The sequence below is a fragment of the Numenius arquata genome, chromosome 4, assembly GCF_964106895.1.
Source record: "Numenius arquata chromosome 4, bNumArq3.hap1.1, whole genome shotgun sequence".
Taxonomy (NCBI): Eukaryota; Metazoa; Chordata; class Aves; order Charadriiformes; family Scolopacidae; genus Numenius; species Numenius arquata.
In genome coordinates, this window is record NC_133579.1 from 14,938,300 (window position 1) to 14,966,213 (window position 27,914).

The 27,914-nt window shown below is 38.6% G+C and overlaps 1 protein-coding gene across 1 annotated transcript in view; it reads right to left on the reverse strand.

Moving 5' to 3' along the window:
• Positions 1-2,580: 2,580 nt before the first annotated feature.
• The window catches only part of ASXL3 (ASXL transcriptional regulator 3), a 130,619-nt gene continuing 105,285 nt past the window's right edge, over positions 2,581-27,914 (reverse strand). The window contains exons 9-12 of the mRNA XM_074146650.1: positions 16,185-16,281; positions 15,594-15,699; positions 8,960-10,913; positions 2,581-6,270 (exon numbers count right to left, since the gene is read on the reverse strand). Coding sequence (XP_074002751.1) covers positions 2,581-6,270; positions 8,960-10,913; positions 15,594-15,699; positions 16,185-16,281 — 5,847 coding nt within the window. The remainder of the gene's footprint in view (positions 6,271-8,959; positions 10,914-15,593; positions 15,700-16,184; positions 16,282-27,914) is intronic.

Sequence of the window (27,914 nt, forward strand, 5' to 3'; positions counted from 1 at the left end):
CTGATATAAAAATGACAGTATGGCATAAATGAGTTACCTACCACATTAGTCACACTCTTAACCTTCAAACAAAGTAAAACTATTTTGTGGCCGGAATTTATTTCTATATAATGTCAGTCAATACAAGAAGTATTTCAAGATGCAAGTACAAACAAATATTGACTTATGTGCTGTGGACAGGAAAACCTGAGCTAGAAATAAGGATTCCCAGCAGGCTTATATAAACACAGGTTATTAGAAGTCTAAGACTTGCTGCTGTCTTCATTTTAAATAGAAGTATCCTACCTCTACCAAGGATAAATACAATGCAATACAATTCCAATACAAAGGCTCCTCAAATATGAATTTGATATGCAGTAACTGACTACACTCATGCTTACTCATGAGCATTTTCCAGTCACTGTTTTGCCAGCAGCTGAAATAGCACTGGATGCTAATTTTCATGTGGTTACTTTTAGGTTTTTGCTTGGCTGGCTTATTTTCCTACGAGAAGACCTGAAAGTGCTGAGAAGCCATTTCTGAACTCACATGTCATATTAAGGAGCACTTTTGTATAGAAAAAATATATTATTGTATCAGCAACAACTTTGTTAGTGTAATTATAAATGGCCTTTGTACCACACAGTGTCAAAAATAATATTGATATGTTGCTAATTACAATAAAAGAGAACATCAAGGTGCACCATAGAGCTTCCTATGACAGGAATGTATGTTGTAGATATTCCAGCTCCCTTTTAAGACAATAAATGGCATTTATCGTGTTTGTGAAAATGGTCCCACAAGAAAATAAATGTGGTTCCTCTATTCAATAGAACCTCACTAATATGCACCCATGTCAGGGAGGTCAGTTACAGGTTACACATAAGCATACAAACCAGGATCATATAAAAAGAAAGTATAGTGTAAAATGTAGTATGCTTTTTATTTCCTAAATGTTGTTCTATCATTCACACTAATATTTCAGAATGCAACAGTAAATTGCATCACAAAATCCAAGCAGTATTACATCTCACACATTCGTACTACATTGCTCTCTGAGAACTGTGGAAGGAAAATCAGTTTTCTTGAGCAGACTGTAAGGTCTTTGGATTAGTGAGGTTCTACTGTAATGGTAAAAATAACATTTCTCTCTGATGCTGACATTTGGGCAGACCCAACCACATATTGGCAGATGGATGACTTGCACTCCACACTTTGTGTTCTTGAAGTGGGAGTAAAAAAAACTCAAGGTATTTTCATCTCCCCAGCAACTGCATGTGCTTTATCCCTTTATAATATTTTCCTTTTAGGTGAATAGGGCCCCAAAAGTATCATTTTTCTTCTCTGCTGTTACAGTGGCTAGCGCATTTGGAATGCGGCTATAGTCCTAAAAGTAAATACAGTACTGGATAAATACTGAAGATTCCTTTAAAGATGCAGTATCCCTTCAAAAAATTTCTAAAAGATAGAGTAAGGGGTCTGGATTCCTTTGAGAAAAAAAAAAAAGTCAGCGTTGTAAGTCTAAGAATTTCTTTACATGGCAAAACTCTGAGATGTTATTTAAATAGGGTGACTCACATAAGAGGAAAAACAACTGATAATCTAATAGTCAAACAATAGGCCATTAGAATCTTTCCTTATTCATTCACCATAAGAATGCACCATTTTTAGGCCACGGAAAGGCTAAAACATCCAGAATCTATTACATAAGTGTGACCCTATATATATACTTGGGTCTGGCAACACGAGTGGAAAGATTAGAGACAAATACAAATAAAGGATATTTGAGTGGGAAACAGAAAAAGAAAACAGGTTCCTAACTCCCAGTAGAGAAGTCACTTTCTCCAGACTCTACTGAAGCCAATGTGATTCCAGTGTTGGTCCCACTTAACCCATCACACACACAAATCTTTCTCAAGGAATCAACAAGAAGAGATGATGAATAAGATGAGTTCCATAGTCCCTGGCAGGCATGTAAGGAAACTCCTCTAAGGATATAAACTTTTTTTCTTTTGCTAGGTGAAGTGACTATATTTTAGCCCTAGATAGTGAAAGTCAACTGAAGAAAACAATCCTATCAGCAGAAAAACTGCAAATTTACTTAGAAGCTACAATGGCCAATACCCCGCACCTTGCCACTACCCCACTCAAAATAGTTGCTATTCTGCATAGTTACTCCACTTCTTGCAGAGTTATTCTTCCACTGATCTTTAATCTGCAGCTTGTACCAGCTATCAAAAAGTGGAGAAAAAACATGCTGCACTTTGTGCAAATAAATAGAAGCTATGAATGACATGCATTAATGCCTTTTTTTTTTTTTAGCACAGCAAGAGAGATCGTAGGAGCTGCAGCAACAAGGCCATTTTTTTTTTTTAACTATTTCTACTGTTTTCCTCTTCTTCCCAGAAAATGGCACTCAGGCAGGAATAACTAAATTCTGAAAGCACCACATGGAAGGAAAATAAGAAAAAGAAACCCTAAAAAAAAGAAAAATCAATCGACTAATTGCAAACCATTAGTGGCCTAAACTGTTCCAATTTCTCCGTTCCTTTGTCCTGCTCTCCCACGCTGATAAGGGATACTGCATCTTTGATTCAGTTCCTACCGTACAACCAGACAAGCTACACACAGTTTGGAAGGCCCTATGCAGTCGTCGTGACAGAAGGCTCCACAGCCCTTGCACACGATCATGGCTTTCAGCCTGCAAGAGCATTTCAGTTCCAGTTCGTCGGCGTTGCTGCTGTCAGCAAATTTCTGAACCGGGATCTGCGCGTTCTGGTTAGACAGCCCTGTGGCAGCGTTTGAGCCACTTCCTAAAATCCCAATCGACTTCTCAATCGCAGACGCTGCCCTTTTGAAGCTTGTGCTACCAAAGTGTATCGTTGGGTAATTTCCACAGAGCTGCTGCTGCTGCTGCTGCTGCTGCTGCTGCTGCTGTGGGTGCTGTGTCTGTATTTTCTGAGCAGCAAGTTGGGTAAAAGGCTTCTGTGGCTCAGAAAGCAAATAGGAAGAGAAATCTGCATTTTTTAATGCAAACGCCTTTAACTGTTCTTTCACTTCGTTCTGATCATAGGAAGCTTGTTTCATGCCCAGTTCGCAGCTGCTGCTTAAACCTTCCTCAAAAGAAATAGGTTCAGATTTTATATTGCTACAGATGCTTGCTGGCTGAGGCCAACTAAGTCTTTTAGTGGTTTCCATAGTAACTGTCGGTTGTTTTTGATCAGAGGGGACTTCTGCATTTGGGTGAGGAGGGGGAGGAGGTGGCAGGGGAGGAGGGGGAGGAGGGGGGTGCACTAATGTTTTACTCTGCAGAGTCTGAGAGGCACTGGCAATGTCATCACCTTCCTTAATTTGAATATTAGGGGAAAACACGCTTCCTAGCCTCAGCTGGTGAGCTGCTGTAGAAATATTCATATCTCCCAAGCCCTTCTGTTCCAGGTGTCTGCTAAAAGCAAATGCGTTGCAGCCAGGTGGGCCTTTTGAAGTAGTTTGCAACAAAGCTGCCGTAGGAATGGGGCCTCTTGCAGCCATGGACATTTGGTAAAAATGCTGTCTATGTGAGGTACTAGCTTCTGCATGAAAGCTGCCATTTTTATCAACGTGAAATAAGCTCTGCTGGAAACTGCACGAAGGCAACGGCCTCTTCTGCTGCTTGATCTCTGGGCTGTGGGCGATTCGGCTCTGAATGGCATGTTTGTTCAGCCACTCCTGCTTAAACGGCTGACCATGCCCTAGCTGATTCATGCTGGAACTAATTACACAAGGAGCCACTTTAACATCTGTGTCCATTGACACCTTCCCAGGCTCACATTTAATTTGAGCGTGTTCCCCTACAGTCCTGGCCATCCTCTTTTTCGGATGGTTTTCACGCTTTCTGATTTGTAGCGGGGCTATGCTGCCTGCGGTAAATCCTTTACCATCTGGATTAGGAGAGTTGGAAGGATGTTCAACAATATTTCTCTCGGACACTGCTGTTTTACATACTGAGGTAGTTTGCAAAGGCAAGGGAAGCCTGTTAATTTCTAGTTTGGCTCCTGATCTGGGCTGCGGCAGCACTTTCTCTAAAGGCAGATTGCCTTGCAGTAACTGTGTCACTAAAGGATTGTTGGCCTCCACTGACGACAAGCGACAGCTAGAGCCCCCGGCACTGGTAACTCTCTTTAGGGTTTCTGTTGTCAGGGACAGGGAGTCTTCCACGGAGTCCGCAATGGATGTCTTGGAGGTCTGCGGCGGCTGCGCGCTCGTGGCTAGTTCTGCAGTCTGGGCAGGCATTTCAGGTCCTGTAAAATCCTCGGTGTCCATCCTGAAGCACTTGTCAGACTCATTGGTTTCTGATTTGACAGGAACAGCAATGCTCGTCAAAAGATTCCTGGATTGCAGTTCTGACATTTGTGTGTAACTGGAAGGTTCGGTTTTGACATTTTTTAAGCAGTTTTGCTCTGTGTATTCCTTATGCTTACCGGAGTTAAGGTGGCTGACCACCGGCTGGTCTGTGCTCATTGCCTCTTCATCATGCCAACAAATTCTATTGTTAGCGTTATACTGATTGGCACAGGCAGCATCTGCTTCATTTTTAAATGCTGAAGGACCTCTTAATTGCTCAGCAAAACCTTGGCTGGGAGTAACCACCTCAATTAATTTATCTTGAGGAGCAAGAGGCACTTCTCGAAGGCTTGAACAACCTGCCTGCAAGTTCTTGCTGTCTTGCTTTGCTGTAATGCTGATAAAGCTGGAATTGTGCTCAAGGCTTTCATTAGAGACCGCTTCAGGCCTGCTTATGACAGACACCTGAGGACAGGCTATACTTTGTAAGGCAGCTTCTGTCCTTACAGGTCTGCTCTGCAGGTCAAGGCTGTTCTCTGCATTTTCAACAGAAGAAGAAAGTGACAGACTGGAATTCAGATTTGTAGTGTGGTCAACAATGACTTTGCAGGGTATAGACCTATTCATGACAGTTTGTGTAAAGCTCACCGGCTGAGATTTACCAGAGAGATCCATTCGGTTTCGTGCTCCGGAGCTTTTTTCTAAGAGATCAGCATTTAACTTAGTAGCATTATCATAAGAGCTTATTGTCACCATGTTACTAGTAAACATTGAAATGGGCGGCCTTGCAACAGAATCTCCTACTGCAAGGGCCTCACTGCAACTTAAAGCTGACCTAACGGTAGTGTGAATGGAGACAGGGCTTTGCTCGTTACACCCAGTTATGGCTATCTTATCAGAAGAAAATCTGTTGGTAGTCCCCACCGGGGGAATCAGTACAGAACTACCAGAGAGATGATTTGGCAAATTATTTGCAATAGATGAAGCTGGCACAGTGGCATAATGACTGGAGACTGCGTTATTCGCATTGCTACTTGGTATCGGCAACCTTTTGTCATCGATGGCATTTGACAAGACCGTATTGTCTATGGAGACCGGTACATTACTGTTATCAATACATTTTGGTCCAACGGTTATGCATGGAGTATCAGCCCCTTGGATGGTTTTCAGCATATTTATATTACAGGCTGAAACTGCTGTGTTTGCACTGTCAACAGACATTAAAACAGAGGATTTATCAACAGAACTTGCAAAAGAAAGTTCTTTAATTGCTCCAGACATAGCAGTGCTGCAAACAGACACAGAGACTGAACTTTTATTATAAAGCACTGGCACACTGTTATTGTCAGTAGAGGTAGATGAAATAATTTTCTCACACAATTGTGGCATAGGTATATTTTCATCAGAACTGTGCACAGATATCTCAGTAGCAGTTTCTGGTAACGTAGCTGTGTTTGCTGACTGTTGCAATAAAGTGGTAGTCTCACGGTGATGAGCAGGCTTGTTGCTAGGGGACCTGCAGTTAGGATTAACTATAATGACACCGGTGGAACCTTCAATCTTCGTGTCAGTAGAAGTTGGTATCTCCAGAGACGAGGTACTTTCCTTTGAGCTGAACTGCGACTTTGATTCTTTATTAGACTGGAGTAAATGGGCTCTGGCTTGATGCTTTGCAAATAGCTTGGCCTTTGTTTGCTCCTTGATGTGTGCCAGTGTTCTTGTCTTCCCACCTTCGCATGGGGTCCCCATTGCTCCAGAGACTATGCTCGCAGCCGCTGCCACGGCTGCTGCAGCTGCAGCTTCTCTTTGGGCTCTTGCTTGCTGAGCTCTTGCTTTGATATCTGCAAGAGTTCTAGCCCCAGTGTTTCTCCCACTGCTGACCGATGTACTTGGGGAAACTCGAGGTTCCGGTTTAGAAACAGGCTGGCTCTTGATGATGAAAGGTGGTCCAATTTTTGAAAGCTGAATCTAGAGGAAGAAAAAAACCAATAATTTTATTTAGATCATCGACTCGCTAAAATCACGAGCTGTCTCCTAAAAGGGTCAGAGAAAGGTAATGAAGGGAATTACTGTTCAGTGCAGCTGTACAGAAAAATGTTGTAAATTAAGGATATTTACACTGCAATATTTTATCATTGTTCAGCATGAATAACTGACACCTGTATTATGCTACTCACATTGATCCTTCTGACAGGAAGAAAGATTGAACTGGGTGACCACTTGATGCTTATCTGACACTATTTGTCAGACCTGTTTTATCTGCAGTGTATCTAGCTGAGGAGATCAGCAAGCCAAGTGCAATGATACTGGAAAAGAGCCTACAACTAAGCACTTGCTGAAAATGTGTGTAAAAATAACGATCGTGTAGTGCTTTTGCTCCTTGGTCTCCAATGACTAAGACATTAGGAACAGCCTGTCTTTCCTTTATATACCAGACAACTAATCTTGCCTTTAGATAGGATGTAGCAGTGCCTCCGCTGAGCCTGTTTTTCATGTTATACCATAGAGCACTTTAGAGCAGTGGTGTAAAAGAAGTGAATCATCAAAGGATATGCTTTTCCCTTCCTCACTTGCAATTTTAAAAGACCTGCTTTAGTACACCCCTGGGATACCTCCTACACTACTGCATTTCAAAAATGAAATCTTCAAACCTACAAATATTAACAATGCAAATATTAAAGTTTTAAATACCTAAAACTTTAAGCAAAATAATAACCTGTAAAATCACTGGAATTATTAGTGTGTTTCCACTTAGGCACATCTGTTTTCAGGATTAGAGATTAAGAATCCTGGGATCACTTTATAACTCACACAATCTCAGAATACCCAAAGGTTGGAAAAAAAAAACATTTGCAGTTCTTAAAAGGGACATATGTTTACCGGCTGTCCACAGTAATAGGACTTAGTGGTTAATGCTGTGAAGTCTATTCTGAAAGGAGTGAGAAGAAAACTATATAGTATTTGTAGAAAAAGTAGTCATAAGGTATGACAGTAAGAGCCATATAGCAGAATGATTTAGGACAACTGGGGTTCTTTTTCCTCTTTTAATAACAAAGGGTAGGGGTTTGTTGGTGAGAAGACCAAAGAGCCAAGTATTTGTTACACAAAAAAAACCAAACTAGAATTGATTGTCCAAAACTATTTTTGGAAATGCATGCCAACTTTTCAGTATTTTGAGTCTCTGGCTGGAGGCTTTGGGGAGATTCAATAGATTCAATTCAAAGACTGTGCAAAACTGACAGCGTCTGGTTTTCCACAAGACATCAGTGGAAATCAATAGTAAGATGCTAATGTAATATATAACCATTTATATAACCACACAACTCTGTGCTGGTCTGGAGGGCTGGAATGCTTCACTTTTCCTAGCAGTTAAATTTTTGGCTTATAAACACTTATGCCTAATATTGTGAGGCTTTAACATATACATGAACACATTTTAAAGGCTATCACAAACTCTCAATTACTTCAGAACATTTTGCTTTCTGTTTCAGTTGCAACTTTTTTCAGTTTCTACTTCACATCACCAGAACTGCTAAAGCTCTAAGTGCTTGATTATTTTTATTATTATAGTCACGACCTATTTTTATTCCCTAGTGATCTATTTCCCTTTGTGCTTAAAGAATTATTAGAATGTATTAGGCTAGATAGAGACCTTCCAAATATGAAAGAATATCACTAAACTCAGAATCGGCTAACTTCCAATTGCATCACTGCTCATGAAAATAAAGTAGTTGAAATATGCTGCAGCATTAGTGATTAAAACAGCCTATTTGCCCTCCTGGCCATATTAACAATGTTCAGTGATTGCAGCAGTTAAAAATAAATGCAGAAAAGGGCATTTCTGAATAATCAGGAACTAGTATTGCAAAGTCAACGGCTTAAGTTCAGCAAATTGGATCTAAAACTTGGCCTATGTCATCATGTACAAAATTAAAAAGGTCAAAATGCTGAGCCTATATATGACTAAATCTATAGATCCCTCTGTTAGGGAAAAAAAGCCACCTTTCAACAGGAATTTACTTTCTTACATAGCAGAATGATACACATAAAAGTGTTTGCTTAGCTGGGGTATCTATGCTACCTTCTACTTTGCCATTAACAAAGATATTTGTACATATATCAATTAGAGACTTCCCCCTGATAGCCAGGTCTCTGTTTTCAATAAATTCTACTTCAGCCTACCCCAAGCCCTGGGCTTGCAAATGGATCTCCAACTATTCTGACTCTAGGTTCTCTTGCTGGATTAAGGCACTGGTTGTTTTTCTTAGTATTGGTTATGGTAACATTTATTATTCATGCTTGCTGGAGAAGTCACAGGCAGGAGAACGAGCTGATAATACAGTTGGGCAATTAGAAAAACAAGTAAAACTGTTTAAATGGTGGGGAAGCTCTTGAATTAGATTAAGCCATAGATCCTGGAAAATTTCCCTCAAACAAAACTAGTTTTGTAGCAAAAACCCTGACTGAACAACTGTAGTTATATTTATAGCAGAAGTAATTTGGCACGGTAGGATGTAACAGTAAAGGGAAACCATCAGTACTAACACCACTCGCACCTCCACAAAAAATACACCATGCGCTGTGTTTGCATGCAGTCAATAGGAGGGAGATAATAAACCGTTCATTTCCAAGTCAGCCTGTTTACTCATTACTTTACCTTAAGGGGTGGAACACGGGGTTCTTCTCTGGGTGGCTGATCTTTATCAGATGGACTCGTTGATGAAGCACTACGGTTAGGCTGATCATCATCTATTCTAGCTCTCTTCTCTTTGCAGATTCCAAAACTGTGCTGTTCTGCTGTTTTCCTCTTTGGGATCTCTGGGTCTCTAGTTTCATTCCTCACTTCAGGTGATTTTGTGGGTTCTAGTGACTTGGAAGAATGTGAACTCTCTAGACGGCTTTGGGCGCTGCCTGTTAGCTTGTGAGATTTACTTCTGCACACTTCAGAGAATGTAGCTTTCTCTAGAGATGAGGTATATAGTTTGTCATGTGGCTTTGATGGAAGCAATTCAATGTTTTTGCCAACTGATCCTTCTGGTAAGATGGCTACCTCTGATGGCAAGAGTGTACCTTTCTTGTCACCTCTTTGCTGAACGCTGTGATTTTTAATTTTGATCACCTCTGGAGGAGAGTGTTCTGGGATGGATGCAATGTAGGATTTCTCAATTTCAGAATGTGACTTACAGGGCTGGTGGCTGAGGTTTTTGCTTTGGGGTTCTTCCAATACTGAAGTATCAGGTATAATTGTTAGTGGACCAACTTTCATATTTTCAGGGGCACTCTGAAGTTGCTTTGGCTGAACAACAAGATTCTCTTCTTGAACCACCTTAGGAATGGCAGAGCTTTCCTCTTTCAAAGTGGGAATGGAGTCTTCCAACAAACATGGTGATTTCCTTTGTTGCAGAATAAGTCTTTCATTGCTTGGGGAATTAGAAACTGGAGATGTCTCTGATGGAAGAGGCAAACTATTTGCCACTGATGTTTCAGAAGTTAGAAGAACAGAAGATACTGAAGATGTTTCTGATGTTAAAGGCAAATCAGACATTGGAGATGTTTCTGATGTTAAAGGTAAATTAGAAGCTGGTGAGGCCTCTGATGTTAAAGGTAAATTTGACATCAGAGATGCTTCTGAAGTTACAGGTGAGGTGGACATTGGAGAGATTTCTGACAGTAAAGGTGTGTGCAAGTTTTCATCACTGGCCTTCTGCTGAATATCACCTTCAATGTTTTCAGTACTGGACACTTCAGATGAGCAAGCTGTTTCAAGAGATGCTGGAGTACAGGGTTCCTCTGAAGTCGACTGAGTGTCGCCTCCAGGAGAGGCAATGCAAACACACGGTCCTTCTGGGCTTCCAGAGGAAAAGGAAGTTTCAGAAATACAAGCATTCTCAGACAACTGTTCCTCAGGGTCACTTTGAAGCTCCATATCCACTGCAATGCCTCCACCAGTGAACACGGAGCCTTCCAGAGCAGCATTTTGCATTTCTGGTGCAATAAGCTCTTTTGCAGACTCAGAATCTTTCTCTGCTGTATCACTGACAGAGTTTGTGGATGAAGCCGATCGTGCTGGTGATACGCAATGCTCCAGCTGATCTATCACAACTGACATCTCCTCCTGAGGGCATTCAGACTTCAACTCCACTTTAATTTCAATGTGAGATACAGTATCAGTTACATCATTCATCATGACACAGGACTCAGTGCTGTCTGCAAGCTGTACTGCCTCTGTTTCTTCGTTTGTGCCAGCTGGACTTACTGACTCCTCAGAAAACTCATGTTCTGTTTTATGGTTCTCCTCTTGGCATGCACAAATACTTGTCTCGACCTCTTCAGCAATCTCCTCCTGAATGATTGATTCTTCAGGTACCAGTATATCCTCTGAGTCTGCGGTTAGATCCTTGGCAGGCACCTGTTCCATACTACAAAGAGGTGGACAATAATCTTTCTCTGGCAAAGCTGGAATTTTAGCTCCTTTCTCTTCTTGGTCCTCAAAGGTTGCTTGCTTAGAAGGACCAGGTGTGCCAGAAGATCCACACAAAGAACTGCTTTCATCTTCATCATTGTTCTGCACTGCAGTGAGTTTCATTGATTCCCCTCTTGACATTCCCAATCTAAATAAAAACACACAAATTAAAAAGGTCTTTTCATCACAGACATGATAAAGGAATAGGATTGTCTTTCTCACCCACATCTTTTATTTACAAAAAGGACATATTTTCCAGTTTAAAACAGTGGTTTAGTTAAGTGATGGCTGACTAATTTATATAAGGTTTTATACATTTTGGAAACCTAACTACCCAGATTTTCTTACCAGTGTTAAAGAACATAAATAAGTAATTTGTATTAAAATAAGTAATCTGTTATTAATTATTTAACTATTTGGCGCTTCAATGAAACAAAAAAGCAAGCTACAGAGATTCACCATTACTCTGTTTAAATTTGTGTTTTGTTTTCTTTTGCCTTTTTTTTTTTTTTGTTAATATTGCAATACTAATACGGCATGTATCACAGAGGAAATACACAACTATATCTTCTTCCGTTGGTAACACTTCTGAAGCAAATCACTTTTTTCCTCCTACACCTGCACGTAGGGTCAACACAGGCAGCAATATGGCTTAAATGCTGCCCTTTAAAGAAAAAGCTGCACCTAAAAATAATAAGGCAAAGCATGTGTTTCAGTTTTGTAATTTGACAGTAATTTCAAATTTATGATGAAAATCAAAATAACTCCAGTTGCATTTTACAACTCAAGAATCAATTATAAAGATCTCAGTTGACAGCTTGTGTGTTTTTGCTCCATTCTTTCAACAAATTAAATACTCCATTTAAGATAAAAATTAAAAACTATTTCTAAGTAAACAGATCTATGCAACTATTATTCATTCAATATCACTATAATTAAAAAGAAGTTTAACGTTCTTAAGGAGCTAAAAAGACACATATTTATAAACTATCCATTCATTCTCAGGGATGAAGTGCAAAGGAACTATTCCTATGTATAGTTCTCTTAAGATTTTCTTAACTGTGGTCCTGAAAATGTTAGTCTAAAAAAGTTTTATTACTTCAACAGAATTAAAAAACCCACAACAAACCAAAACAAAACAAAAGCCAAGGGCTGAAAATATGGTTATTTTTCAAAATGCATGCACTCTGACATCCTAATTTCCTTCTAAGCACAGTGGCAGTACAGGTGTTCAGCTTCTTTAGTAAGATTTTCCAAGCAGACTTTGTGCCTCAGCAATTCCATAATAGTAGAAAATACACAAAAGCTTGATTGGAGACCTTAAAAGAAATTTCATGGTCTTAAGGATCTTCTAATCTAATTAATAGAAGTTTGATCTCTGTTCTCATTTTAATTAGAAAACAAAGAACAATATGGAGATAAGTGAGCATAAAAGATACTCAGAAATTATGGAAGCAAGATAACTTTTCAGTGTGCAGCCAGAGGATACAGAGATCACAAAGGCCCATGTATATGGAAGTACAGAATAAACATGTAAAAAACCAAAATCTGTGGTTGCAGATTTTAAAAATACTGAGCAGATGCATTACAGTGATAGTTGTAAACACGAAAAAACCCCACAACCAACCACCAAAAAAACCCCAAACAACCCAGCCTGGAACTGGTACCCCAAAAAGCACTCTCAGAGTAATTATTAATGTTGCCTACTACTAGTCACTTAATACACACAAAGTCTCCCTATGCCATCAATATGGTGAGGAAGGATTCTCTAGAGAGGAATTCAGAATATTACATCTCCCACATTGAATGGATTTCTGAAGATGTGTCTTTCTTCTATATAGACTATAGATTCCCTATATAGACTAAGTTTAGGGTATATGTTTAGGTGAGTAGAGTTTAGTTTGCCTAGGCTTAGGTGAGTAACTTCCTCTAAAATTCCTCACGTAAACTCTTTCTTATCTATGTTTACAAGTACCTAAAGGGTGGGTTGAAGGATGATGGAGCGGGACTCTTTTCAGTGGTTTCCAGCAATAGGACGAGGGGCAACGGGCACAAGCTGGAACATAGGAAGTTCCATTTAAATATGAGGAGAAACTCCTTTATGGTGAGGGTGACAGAGCACTGGAACAGGCTGCCCAGGGAGGTCATGGAGTCCCCTACTCTGGAGATTTTCAAGACCCGCCTGGGTGCCATCCTGAGTAACGTGCTCTAGGCAATCCTGCTTTAGCAGGGCAGTTGGACTAGATGATCTCTAGAGGTCCCTTCCAACTCTGACAATTCCGTGATTCCGTGAAAAGGATGGAGATTCTCCTTAGTCCTCCTTTTATTACTAATGTATTTACAGAAACTGTTTTTATTGTCCTTAATATCAGAAGCCAGGTTAAGTTCTAGTCGGGCTTTGGCCCTTTTAATTTTCTCCCTACGTAGCCTCACAACATCTTTGTAGTCTTCATGAGTGGCCTGACCCTTCTTTCAAAGGCCATAAACTCTCCTTTCTTCCCTGAGTTGCAACCATATCTCTCTGTTCAGCCAGGCCAGTCTTTTTACCTGATGGCTTGTTTTTTGGCACATGGGGACTGCCTGAAGTGTGTAAAAATGTTTACAAAGATTCTGCATCTTATTCATTGTCCTTCTCTAAGTACAAGGTGAAACTTTAATTACTTAGGGAATATTAAAAGATCAAATTAGCTGAAGTCATAGCAAAAATACCACATTGACTGTAAAGTGAACAAGTTAGACTGCAAGAGAGATCCATTTTGCAGACAGGGCATGTGAGAGAGAGCTCAGGAAGCTTTCAAAATCTGCTACTTCAGTCGAATCAGCATAGCTGAAAAGAGACAATCATATGCAAAGCAAGTTTAAAAACCAAAGTGAAAAAAGGTAAGAGAACTTACACAAGGTGGAAACTATAGCAAAAGCTATCATTTAGTCAGTAAATAATGAGAAAAAGTACTTGAATCTGGCCAAGCAGCAAAGGAGTAGAATCTGCCTACGTAACAGCTAGGAAGAATGCAAGTGAAATAACACAAGCTGGGGAAAGAGCAGGGAGGACCAGGTTCAGTACTGTAGTCAAAATGGAAATTATGTACAATATGACATTTTGCATAACAATGTTGATGTCAGGAACCTATCAACCCAAATGACATGTATCACTGCAGACTGAGTAATTATCTCCCAACCATTACAGTGTCCAGCATTCAGCTAGCACCGCAGGAGTGCTGGCTCTGTAAAATTACGAGTATCATTCTCTGTGCATGTGACAGTCCTTTGTGACTAAGGAATAGGCTTCAGCTAGAGTGAAGTGCTCGTGCTTTGCTTGTACTAAGCTTCTACTTCTTGTGGAAGGCCCTCTGCCAGTACCTTGCATAGCCCCTTCCTTCATGAAAGGTTGGTAACTGACCCTTCTCTTGATAACGCATAATGAAAAACCATTATGTTCCTTATTGAAAAACCTAATTAATATTTTTTGATACTAAAGGCATCAACACCTGGACTACACTAAGGTCTCAAAGCTGTTAAGTAAGAAATTAAGCACTTGACAATGAGAAAGTCTGCCATATTAAGACCCTAGCACTTCTGTGATTTCCATTATATGTAAAGATAAAGTGGTGTAGAAATAGTATTCTCACTGGGAGAAAGCACTTCGCAAGCGTGTGCAAAATAAAATATTAAAATGGATCCGTCCATTTGCTGCCTTGTTTTCATTACATTTCCCAGTGGTCCAAAGCAGTGGGTTGTGAGAAGTAGCACTGTTACTGCAGAAACACTTTAGTTAGTGCCTTAATCTTTAAGTTAATCACTTATATGAAGGGTTCCCTGTGCCCTGGACTTCCTAAGTAAAAACTTTTAACAAAACTAAGGCATCTCATGTGATGGTGGTTCCCATGACACATTTTTGTCTGCCAAATATTATGCATAAATTCCATTAAAACATACCTGAAAATAAATTTTAAAAACCCAGTAGCTCTTAAAGAATTAATTTATACTTTATAATAACTAATACTTTTAATACTTAATATTTGTAAAAAGCAGAGATGTAATTCCAAGTGTTGATGGATTAACTGTTTAAAGCAATTTTTAAAAAGAAAGTTCTTTAATTTTAAAAAGTTGTGACTCTCCTTAAATTTTGATTTTTAAAAAACCCTGAATATAAGAATTGAATGTCATCTGCAGAATGTCATCTCTGCATCTTCATCAATGAAATTGTGTTGACTCATCCCAGTTGTGCACGTGGAGCGGTACTAATTAATATAAGGATATTTATATATTCTTTGCATTTCACTTATAAAATTAGACTAGTCATTGTCACTTATATTTGTCTTCAGCCAGTATTTCTTCTATGTCATATATTCTACTCCAGCAAAGGGCCAGCTCAGTTAAACAATAAAAAACACTACTTGATCTTAGAAACTCTGCAACTAGCTTAGAAAAAATAAAATAAATAAAAACATACTACAGAAATATCTCTACTGTTTTTTCTAGTCTGTAGAAGCTGTATTTATATTTTGCAGGGGAGGAGAATTGCCCTAATGCTGTCTTTTAAAAGATAACTAGAAAACACACACATGCTTGGGCCTTGTGTCTTAAGTTCTCCTTGGAATGAATTTTTACAGATGAGTTATGAACCTTTACAAATGCAATTGTAATGCAAGTGCAGACACACCACTATAATTCTCCCCAGAACTTCTTATACTGGGGAACGACCGCCTTTGATAACCGCTTTATTAAGTTTTACAGCATATGACTGTGCTCTGTGAAGCAGAGAATTATATTTTCATTTCCTCCTAAAAAAAAATAAAAAAAAGTTTTTATTTGCTTCAATACTTACTTTTCACCATAAAACCTTTCAAAGAATTTTTCTTTCCAAGGTTCTGTTTTCTTTTCCTTTTCAATCTCTTGTCTGATGCGCAACTGCATTTCTGGTGTAAATTCTCCTAAAAAACAAATACTAACATATTGAATAAAAGTTGTCAAGGATTAGCTTAATATGGGTCATTATAAATTACAGATATAAAGATGACATACAGTGATTTCTGTTACAGTCATCCAACAATTCCAAATGAAAGTAATGAAATAAAAGTGTGACATAGAAAGATTTCATTTACCATATAACATCAGTATTTCAAAAATACATTGGTGGGATTTAGTTGCATGCATTTATGTTTCCAAGGCTGGCAGTGATGAAAATGCTTGGGTTTAATGCTTGGTTGTTTTTTTTTTTTAAACTGTCAAAATGAGCTGCCACAGCAAGCTGTAAAAATGTACATTAAATTCAAAATGCAATCAGCAATTTTTCTTTTGCTGAATTACTGGTGTACTACACTTTCCATTCTAAAAGTATTTCTCAAATGTAGAAACGGAGACGTTCTTCATAAAAACAATTAACCTTTGGTAAATCTGAGAACAAGTTGAGAGTTACCTTCTGCCAATCGCTGTTTCCACCCTTGTGCTGCGTATGCGAAGAATTCATTATTTAGAGCAGAACTACTGAGGCGCAAAACTCCATCACTTCCCATCTAGAAAATAAGCCGATGATAGCAGAAGATAGTGTCAGAAATAGCATCAGCTAAGATTACATAAAAACAGAGTTCCAATTAAGGGAAGTGGGGAAGGGTAGGGAGTGGGAATAACAAAGAAAATTACCTACTACTACTAAACCAGCATTTTCATTACAGTCATTACTGTAAATGCAAGTGGTCTTAATCCAGCATCACTGTGCTCTCTTCAGTAATCAGTATTACTGATGATAACACAGTTTATAACTGATTGATGTTTTTTAATCACAGCCCTCTATCTTGAGCCTATGTCTAGAGCTATTTTACACAATCAAAAATTAAGATCATTATTGTACTTGTGCATCTGCCTGGAATATGGTACAAAACAAATTAATTAAAGGTAATGAAGACAGTAAATTTGCTCTTTCTAAATAAATCTAACACTTATGTTAGCTAATATGCTGTACTGGCAGCAGACTGGATGACAGGTAACCTTAATAAAATAACTAGTGTAAACAGCACCAAAACTAAAAACAGCTATACACATAATTTAATAGGCATCAACAGTGAAAACTGTGGAAGAACATTATAATTATTTTTACTTTCTACATCTGTCAAACATCCAATGATAAAATACCATTAAAAGTCTTAATCACAATATTTTCTACGATAATTTTTAAAAGCAAACCAACTATTGAGCTTTCTTTTACCATAAAACTTAATGCTTATTTTCAGGTTGTGAGGACATGTCTGACTATTGAGGGAATCATAACTGAAAAAAGTAATTACATAAAACAAATTAACCGTGGGTATCACCTCTAGCAAAATAAATAAACAGACAATAAAATCACACTAGCAAATACAGAGAGAAAGAGAGAGAACAGCAGAAGAGGTGACATTACTAGAACAAACACTCTCAGTATTTTACATCCTTTAAGGTAACTAAGAGATAAATGTCTGACAACACCATTTGTGATCTGGCAGTAAAACCCAGCACATTTTCCAGCATATTAACACGTGTTTTAGCTATGTACTATCCCCTAATTCTCAGTGCTTATTTCAAACTGGAGCTAGAAAGACGCAAATGTGTCAGAAACATTAAATGATATTTAGCTGTTATCTTGCTCACTGAGCTCTGTATTTCACTGACAACACTGGCCCTACTTTCAGAACAGTCTTTGCTAATTTGCTCATTGCCTAGCTGACATCCTGTCCCACGATAACCTCAGAGGAGTAAACCAGAAAGATGTGAAGTAGTAAAAAGAGTGATAAGCATGGACCCTGAAAAACGGGCAATGCTAAAGGCATTTGATTACAGCAAGAAAAAGAGTATGGGCATGGTATCAGGGTCCCTCAGCGGGATATGAGCCTACAGTACTGCTGCCTGTGATTTCCTGCTATATGGCATTGTTTTGCCAATATGTCATAGGATTTGCACTCAAGAAGGGTGGATATATAATGCTTCTACGCTTCTCATGGTGTGGGTTGTGGAACACATGCATATTAATTATGGATAGGCTGTGACTAATGCTGAAACTGGAGAAAAACTGGAAAGAAACAGTGAAACATGCAGCAGAAGCAGCAAGAAAATAAAATCAGTGAGACAAGAGAAAGGCCATAAAGAACATGTACTTATTGTATAAATCAAACTGGTATGACGCTTTATCTTCTTTCTGCACAATGAACTTCTCCAGAAATATTTAAATTCCAGAATTAATATATTAAAGTGAGATTTTCAGATACCAGTGCCTCTTGCACCTAAAGAAACAAACCAATATATGGTAGAAAATGGCACTTACACAATTTAAAGGTAAGAGGAGAAGTTACAAAGAAAAGAATCACCGGTTACTACATAAACATTTCTTTGTTCCTCAAAGAAAGGTGCTGAAGCTACCTTCAGTTTCAACATAAAAGGAGATGAAATAGTAATACCCACTCGTGTCAACAAAAGTTCTACTCCAAACTTCAGTAAATTCAACATTTTATCCCTAAGCCTGACAGGGTTTGCAGGAAAGAGTAATACAGACATGAAATTTTTATTATCATATTTAACCTCATTTAACTGCAGGCTGTCTCTGAAAGGCACAATCCTCCTGAAACTCCACTGCTTAGCTGATGGCAAACAGTGTAGCCATATCACGAGCCAGATCACTAAATCTCATAGGAAAGTAATAATTTGTGGACAATAATCTTCTGTTAAATCAGCAAGATGATCCAACTTATCCTAAGGTCATACAATCATCAGATCTCATGAAAAGTTGGAATGTACTGCCAGGGCCGGAAAGAGAATGCCACTTTTCAGCAGCAATCCACTTTCAGATTGCATTACACACAATACGAAACTGTAGCCAAGTGCAATTGAGCCATTTCACTAGGCTGCATAAATCAGGAGCATTATGAAGACTGCTAAGTTATATTACCATGCGACTACAAGAGGAATAGTATTAGCTTTGTTGTAACCCTGTTGTTGTAAGGACATGAGAAAAGCAAGCTTTGTAGGAAGAGTTACTGCATCTTTTATTTTATTGGCTAATATACCTGGAAAAAAAGTGCCAAGTTTTTGGGTGTACAATTTCTTATAAGATGTGAAAAAGAAACTGCAGACCCCAAGCTAAATGCTGGAAAGAGGTTCAATCAAATTGAAATGTTAACTAGTCCACCTGAGAGAAAACCACAGGCTGGAACTTCAGAACAGAAAGCAAATGTTAGCAAGGTCATAGGTAAAGTTCATTAATTCTTGTAGACCAGAAAAAGTGCCAAGTAGAAGTACCTGGGGGGAAAACCAGAATAGCAGAAAGGGAGAATGACAAGGTTGCAATGGGTTAGCTAAGAAGAAAAATTAGTGTAGGTCAACTAGCAATGGAATAACAGATCATTTGTGGACTGCACTGGAAAACAGATACATGCTGCACCGACCACTTTACATATTAACTGTAACAGCTTACAAGTATTAGGGAACTATGTTCACAAAACTGAAAATATGATGTTAAATATGCTTAGGTTAAGAAAAGTAAGAAGAACAAAATCAAGAAGTTGTCACTGCTGACTTCATGGTAGTCATTGCCTTTGATGAACTGGCAGAGGAGGACCTTTCCTGAGACCTGTGTTTATGGGACCACACCACTCATGGAAGATTGAGGTAGCTGAAACAGCTGAACTCTAGAGATAAGAGCATATAATGATACAGAAGGTGGAAACACACTAATTAATTAGAGGAGAAACTTCCAGTGATCTATTTTAACATGATAGGAAAAGAATTCAGGCTAAAGCATTATAGAGGGATATGTGAAAGTAGTCATCATTATCTAGACTTGGTACACACAATTTAGGGTAAGAGATAGCAATGGAAAAAATGCAGGAAATAAAGAGTTGGTCAGCCTCAGTGACTTTACCAAACTTGCTCAGTAATTTGAGATGGAAGAAAATAGGTGCTGGGAATGGAGGACAAAAAAGCTAAAGGAACTCATAATGGCCAAAGAGCTAAAGTGATTGAGACAGAAACTCTCAAAATGTTGTAAGAAGAAAAAAGTACTAAGCAGAAAGCAGATCCACTTCCGAATGAGGAAAACAACCCAAACTAACAAGAGATTCAATTGTTTAGCTATTTTTGATTCATTTAAAGATTTTTACACAGGAAAAAAAATCCGAACAAGTTCAAACAGACACAAAATGAGCAATTTTACACCTAGTTGTTTTGAAAGAGTCTATCAGAAACAACACTAACAAAGATGGTTTAGTTCTTTTCTCAATACCCTAGTCACGTGAAATCAGGCTGACATTTTTTCTGCTCTGGTAAACTTGGAAGGACTGAGAGGTCTTCCTCGTGCAATATTAGCTAAAAACCTCTACTGAAACCTTCTTTTCTTACCTCACCCAGAAAACGGGTTTTCACCTAAGTCAAAAAATTAAAATGGAAATTGAAAATTTTGAAGCCAAAGGGTGTATTTACTTCTGTATGGTCTGATGATAGAGACAGCACAATTAACCACTATGTCTAAATTAGAATTTGAAGAAACACCAATAAAGCAGTTCCTAAATACACTATTAATTTTTATGGTATTTAAAAAATGCTGTCCAACAGAGTGTGTTAATGAGCTGGAACACCAAACATCTCTTGGAAAGTTTATGTTTTATTCTGTTGAGCTTTAAATTTCTGTTTTTCTGATTAAGCACAATGGTAGAATTATGTTTTCTAATTAATACTTCTGCGCAGAATTCACAATGGCTTTTAAAAGTTCCTCCTTTTGTTGAAAGCAAACAAAAAAACACCCAACCCCAAAACATATCTGCTAAAACCCAACATCTGTTTGCATTACAAAGCAAATGTCAAACACACTTATCAAAAGGAACAGCTACTTCCATTATTTTCCTCCAAGGTTGGCTGAAAATTCTCTTCTGACAACAAGGCAGGGATTATTTTTTGTAGCTCAACCTGAAGATGGACACTGGTGTTTTAGTAGGGATACCGCAAGTACTGTGTAGGTGTGTACTGGTAGGTTACCTCAACTTGGCTAGAATGTTCAAATACAAAGAACTAGCAAATCTATTATTTCTCTCTCTCTTTCAAATGACTCAAAATTCTCCCGATGCATTTATAAAGCTAGAAATGATCCACTATATATAGTTCCTGTGTAGTAGAACATATTTCTTACATGAAAGCTTATGTATGAACATTATGCCATTTGACCATACCTCACAACACAAAACCAAACAAAAAATCAGTGAGAGAAGTGAAGATTCATCCAAATTAAGTGCTCAGGACATCACACAAGTAGTTACACACTTTCTAGAAATTGCTACTAACCCTCTTCTGTGCTTTTATATTTTATTGTGGGGAAAGAACAGTTCCATAATTTACAGACTTTCCCAAAGGTATGTAAGAGAAGGTATGAGAAAATAAATTTTGACATTTTTACATTAAAGCCTCCAAAATATTAAAAATGAAAAATTTAGCAGCATTTATATCACACAGAGGAAAAATTACATTTTATTTGTGTATGTGGAGGGACACCACTAATGTTTTGTAACATGGAAAAAATGTGATTCTCCAGTGTTGGGGAGCAGCATCAAACTGACCTGTGAGGAATGCACAGTGCAAATATAGTATCTGAAGATGCAGAAACCTTAGTGACTGGCTTTCTGAAGGCAAAAACTCTGGAGAGCTGGCTAGACAACATGCCAGGCCTGGCTCATTTTTCTCTTGGCGATCATAGAGCAGAAGTTCACAGGTGACAGGGAAGACCAGTATCTGCATTTTCCCCCCAAAATATCTAATACTAAAGGGAATGCTCTCCAGGAAACAGAACTGTTTGAGTCCAATTACACAGAAATAAAAGCTTAATTTAGGTACTCTGCATCATCACTCTGGAAGAGCTCCTCTGTTTCCACTAACAATAGAGGAAGCATAAAGAAGATCAGGCTTCTAATTAGGGACTCTACATTTCCTACCTAAACTAGTCATCATGAAACACACCCTCACAACATAAATCCAAAGAGAACATCAATAGATTTGTTTGTAGTGTACCAGATGCTCTCTTGCTCCACAAAAACCCTGAAGGATTAAGAATTGCTATCAAATCTAGTAAAAAGTGATAGTAAGCTTTAGAAGAGACTGCAACACCACAATGCACGTCTTAACATGCATGAGCTTCTACTAATTGGGCATCCTCTGAATGCACACTACTGTAAACCGGGTGAATACTTTGGAACACACACTTTGGTGACTAATTTTTGTGCCTTTCTTACACATCCATTATATTGGGTAGGCGAACCGTGTCCAAATTCATGTTTGTTGATCCTATAAATTTCCAGCACTTCCTACTGGTGATCATGAAGTCTGATGCATTAATTGCTCCTTCATGGCAGTGTCTTTGTCAGCATCAAACAAACGGATCTCACAGTGTTTAAGACCAAGCTTGGTGATTCGTGTTGTAACAGGAGTGAGCTGCCTTCTCTTTTAAAGCCCCAACTTTTTAAAATAGGCTACCTACTCAGATTACTATAGCCACCCAAATATAGATGTAAGCAATAACTATTTATAGCTATCAGCTATCTTAACAGAAAACACTGACCTTAGGCCTGAGGCTTTTTCAAGGCTTGTGAAGCAATATGTGGAATGGAAGACAGAAAGTGCAAAAATACGTTTGGCCCAATTGTGCTGGTTTTGGCTGGGATACAGTTAATTTTCTCCACAGTAGGTCCTATGGGCTATGTTTTGGATTTGTGCTGAAAGAAGTGTTGATAATACAGGGATGTTTTAGTTATTGTTGAGCAGTGCTTACACAAAGTCAAGGCCTTTTTTGCTCCTCACACCATCCCGCCAGTGAGCAGGCTGGGGGTGCACAAGAAGCTGGGAGGGGACACATCTGGGACAGCTGATCCCAACTGACCAAATATTCCACACCATTTGACATCATGCTCAGCAATAAAAAGACGGAGGAAGAAGAAAGAAAGGGGTGAGGTTCAGAGTTGCGGTGCTTGTCTTCCCAAGTAACCGTTACACATGAAGGAGCCCTGCTTTCCTGGGAATGGCTGAACACCTGCCTGCTGATGGGAAGCAGCGAATGAATTCCTTGTTTTGTTTTGCTTGCGTGCGTGGCTTTTGCTTTACCTATTAAACTGTCTTTAGCTCAACTCAAGAGTTTTCTCACTTTTACCCTTCCAGTTCCCTCCCCCATCCCACCTGGGAGGAGCGAGTGAGTGGCTGTGTGGTACTTAGTTGCCAGATGGGGTTAAACCAGGACATAAATTCACAAACAAGTCCCCAGGTGATACTACCAAATATCTGTGTACATCACCAAAACTGGATGCTTGCCACCTGTGCTCAGTGGCTTCAGGCCACTATTTAAAGTGCTTTTGGGATTTTTTGAGGGGGTGAATAGAAAGGGTGACTGCTAACAATCATAACAAAAACAATATCCAAACTCATACTTTACATTTGATGAAAAAGATTAATATTTGCTATTAATGATTTCTATAGTGTTAGTGCCCAAGGCATACAAGCCTAGAACTGATAGCTCTATAAAAATGTAACTTAAAAAGTAATGGAGGGTGGTGGCATTCCTGTCTGGAATTCAGTTTAAAATTAAAACAACTAATGGACATGTCTGGACATGTCCTAGGTTTCCAACCTCCTATTACAGTCAAAGGAAGTCTAGCCGATGTCATCAATGGATCCTAGAGGACTATTCAGCTGACCAGCAAGTTGGCATCTACTTTACAATGAGACAAATAGCTCTTCAGTCTCTTTGTTCATGTATTGACTCCATCTGCATCATCTGTAATGGGAGTTTAGACACTTAGCACACTTGCAGACATATGAATTTAGATGTCTTTGTTTGGAGATGAATCCTACCCTCCTCTGTGCCAAACAGCTCAGAAACTGGATACAGGAAAGCTACAAAGAGGTAACACGCTGCAACAACAGAAAAATGCAACAAGAAAAGCATTGACCAAATTAATTCCCATTAATCCTTATAAAGTACAACATAAAAGAGGCAATTTCTAAAGGCCATCTACCTTGTCATTAACTACTGAAAACTTAAAGACGTACTTTGTCACACAGAGCAGAACCAGATACAAGCTCTGCTGATACCTTTGGACAAAATGTTCCAGGTATAAGCAGTCACAAACATGCTCTTGAGCACTGACACAACAGAATATAAACCCACATCCGTTGCACTGGTCACCAAAGACTACATTTCTATTCTTCTTGAAACAGCATGTTTAGAACAGGCAGATGTAAATTTAAATAGGCAGTCTCATTGTGTTTACATGTGTGATTGTTTGGCAAGTTTGAAATGCAGATAGAGTGGTACAATTCACCCAAGCACACCATCAGACAATAAAAATCTCTCCATGCTAAATCTTCAGACCTTCATATGATCTTTATATACAGAGAAAGGTAATCCCAAAATTAGAACCTGTTCTGGGAAAAGAGAGGAACCAATCCCAAGAACAGTTTAAGAAAAGCAAGTGCTCTCAGTGTCCAAGAGATTCATCACCTCCAAAGGGGATTCCAAGGGGAGAATGAAGGGGAATGAGGACAACAGAGACCATCTGATGAACCTTATGAAGGTCTTGGTAGGTATGATGCCTGCAAAATCTACCAGTTTCACTGGTTATTAAACTTTGATGTCCACCTACCTTCACTCTAAGAATACAGCCAGAAATGAGATTGAGTGGATTAGAATTGAAAAGGAGACTGTAGGACTCACCATGGAACCTAGGGGTCTGTTAATGTTTTTATCAGCAGTGAAGACATATACTGGTAATAAAGTCATGGCTTAAGAGGTGCTACAGGCAGAACGGCTTTGACATCTTCACCCATGGGGTGGTGCCCCAAGAAGGTTTAGACATATGGCAATAGGTAAGCAAAGATGGAAAACAGCCCTGACAGAGGAAAGGAATATCCTGTAGAAACAGGTTTGCTAATTTCTCCAAAATTTGAATTCTGTATTTACATATGTGGCCCAATAGTATGGGCAAATCTACTAAATAAAATACTATTCCGTGCACCACTGCCAAAACAAGTTTATTTATAAAAGGAGGGGTTAAAGAAGGGGCCAATGTGATGACAGCGGTACATTTATCTCAGTCTTTGATGGCTCAACACTAATGCTGGAACTACAAATGGTACGTAGGAAGACTTGGAAGATTTAGTGGACAATCAAAATTTTGCCTTAATTGGCAAAACGGAGATCTGATAATTCATATGACTGATAGTAATATAAAAGACTAAAGGTCGTTTGGGAAAAAAAAAAAAGGAAAAAAGAAATGACAACGGAATAAATAAAAAAAAGTGTTTCAAGTAGGAATACTTTCATAAATGTAAAATTAGTTGGGAGAACCCCCAAGAATATGGTGCTAGTGAAAAAGGAGTTAAAGAAATCTCGCAGTTCTTTAAATAAACAATACTGACCACATGGAGTGCAAAGCCTCCTGCAAAGGAATAACAGGGATTGTACAATGAGACCACATTGTCTTAGTTAGGACCTCACTGTTGATCTCGCAGCAAGCAGGGAATGGAAATGAGGTCAACTTACTAAGCAAGAATACCATAGCAGAACATGGTATAATGGGACAAAATTAGACACAGTTGGCAAGGGACACATCAAACTCTGGGAGAAATAATTCCTTAAGTATATTAGGAGCAAGAAGATGATGAAAGAAAGAGTTAGTCCACTGTGCAACACAGGTGGAAAACTAGAGGGTTACAGAGACAAAACTAATGCTTATACTGCCTTTTTTTGCATCCATTTTCACCACAGATCTGCATTGAGGTGTGTAATACAATTAATATCAGCAACAAAAGGCAAAAGGGTAAGCTCTCAACCTTGAACAAGCAAGGAAATGAATAAATATTACTTAAATGCTTTCAAATCATTTGGGCTTGATAGGCTAGCCCGTTAAATGCCCAGTTATGAATCTATTTCAGAACTGTTAAAAGACAGATTCCAGAGCAATGAAGAGGACAACTGCAAAATTATACATGCTAGCTCTATGTATACAGCACATACGTATCACCTGTCTCTAAAGAAGGGGATAAGCACAGCTAAGGACTTACAGACTAAGCCAGCTTCAGAAGAACTCTATGGCCTACACACAGACAACCCATTCTTTTTTGGATGCCCTAGGGTGTCCCAAGATATTCATATGGACACATTCTGGGCAGATACAAACTATTGTTCATTTATTATCAACTGGGAGGCTGCATTTCAGAGGCGATAAAAAAAAAAAAAAAAAGGAAGGAATTTGAAAATAACATCAGTCAGAGAGGGACTGAGCACACTGAAATCTTCAACTGAAATTCTGAATTCTCTTGATGGACTTGAGAATTACTGGGGAAACAATAGGGATAAGTAGGGCATCGCAATAGTTTCAAATGCAAAGTTTCAGGCTCTTGTAATACATAACTTGGGAAATACAAAATGAGGAAACTAAGTGTCTATACAGTGCTTCTGTAGAAAAGTATTTGTGGCTTATGAACACAACAGTGGAAGTTATAAATGGGAGTACTGTGTAAAAACACAGAAATCAGTTTTGCTCTCCTTGGTGTTACTTATCACTTGAGCTGCAGTAATATGTTCAGTTTTGGTTGTTGCAACTGGTACAAAGTCCAAAGGAGAGAAATGAGGCTGCACATAGACTTACAGTCCTAGATCCACAAAAAACTGCATAAGTAAGGGCTGCTTCTCAAGAAAAAGAAACAGGGAGATGGAGAATGGGTTCCCACCTTCACATTTGAGGGTTATTGTAAAATGTACACCGTAATCTCCACGCTGTCCACGTACAGGCTGGCCTGAACAAAGAATAATAGTGAGAATTGCAGCTAGAGAGATTCAGTTTAGACACTGATTGAAAAAACTTTCTAACAGTGAAACAATGAAGCACTAGACTTATTTGGAGAGGCTCTGAATTCTTCGTCCTAAACAGCCAAAAAACCTTTTAGACAGTATCTATCAAGAAAAGTAGACATTGTTGAATCTGCCTTAGTGTAGAGAAGACTAGATAAATTGTCCTTTCTTTGCATATTTTCTATGTCAAGACATAAAAAAGGCCAAAGAAGTTTAAAAACAAATTAGTAACAGTGTTTCACAGTTTGAAAAGCTAAGAGATGGTATATCAAAGTGCCATCTATTACACTATCATTAAAAAGAAAAATAAGAAGTACTTTTGCATGCATTTCTCTTCTGATCAATTGCCAACCTCCATTTTTTACACAAAGGTTCTTAAGTCAGTCCTTGCATTCTGTCTTCAAGGCCTCTTGCCTCTTAATGCCCTTCCAATGGAGTCTATGCAATCTAATGTAACTGACCACAGCTCATGATTCATATCTGGAAATAACCACTCATTTGGACAGAATGACCTTCAGAAACACTGCAATTTCATAAGATAATGGCTTAGCTTTGCCTGCATGTGATTTAAAACTTAGATTGCAATCAGTTCAAAAATATCTTAAATGGATGTCATAGCATGGAGCATTGCACTTTCTTCTGGCTCTGCTTGTATTCAGGACCAACCTCTCAGTTTCTGGAGCCATCTTTCTCAAACACAAGCCCATCATATCAGCCACCACAACTATGCTTCATGATGGCTGGGAGGAGCCTTCTTCACTCATCAACAACTCCTTTGCTACCAGTCGATAGCTTGAGGCATATTAAAAGCCAGGTTAAATACCTTCTGTTCTTCGGGCTATGTGCGGCATCCCTGTAGAATAGACTTCTCATTAAGCCCAAGAGCCAGAAATTATCATTGGGAAATACAGAATGGATGCAGAAAGTAGTGTTATAAGGCAATATGCTTTGTCCATACCAATGTTTTCTAGAAAAAAATGTTATCATTGCAAAATGGACAAGGCACTAAAAAGGGAGATAGAACTTATTACTATATGTGCTCATGTCAGTCCCTGGACTGTTTAATTTCTGACTGACACGTTCTTCAGAAACTCTAACAAGATCTGCTTGCACCTGTATAAGCCTAAATTCTATACAATAATGCAAAATAATGATTCTCCTGTTCATTACTTTGGCTAATAATCTGGGAACCAATTATGTCAAGGAGTTCTCCACAGCTAGAGCTCTCACTGTCAAGTAATAGTTGGCAATTATAAAACTTAACTTTTATCCATCTGAAAAATACTTTTAAGTGAACTT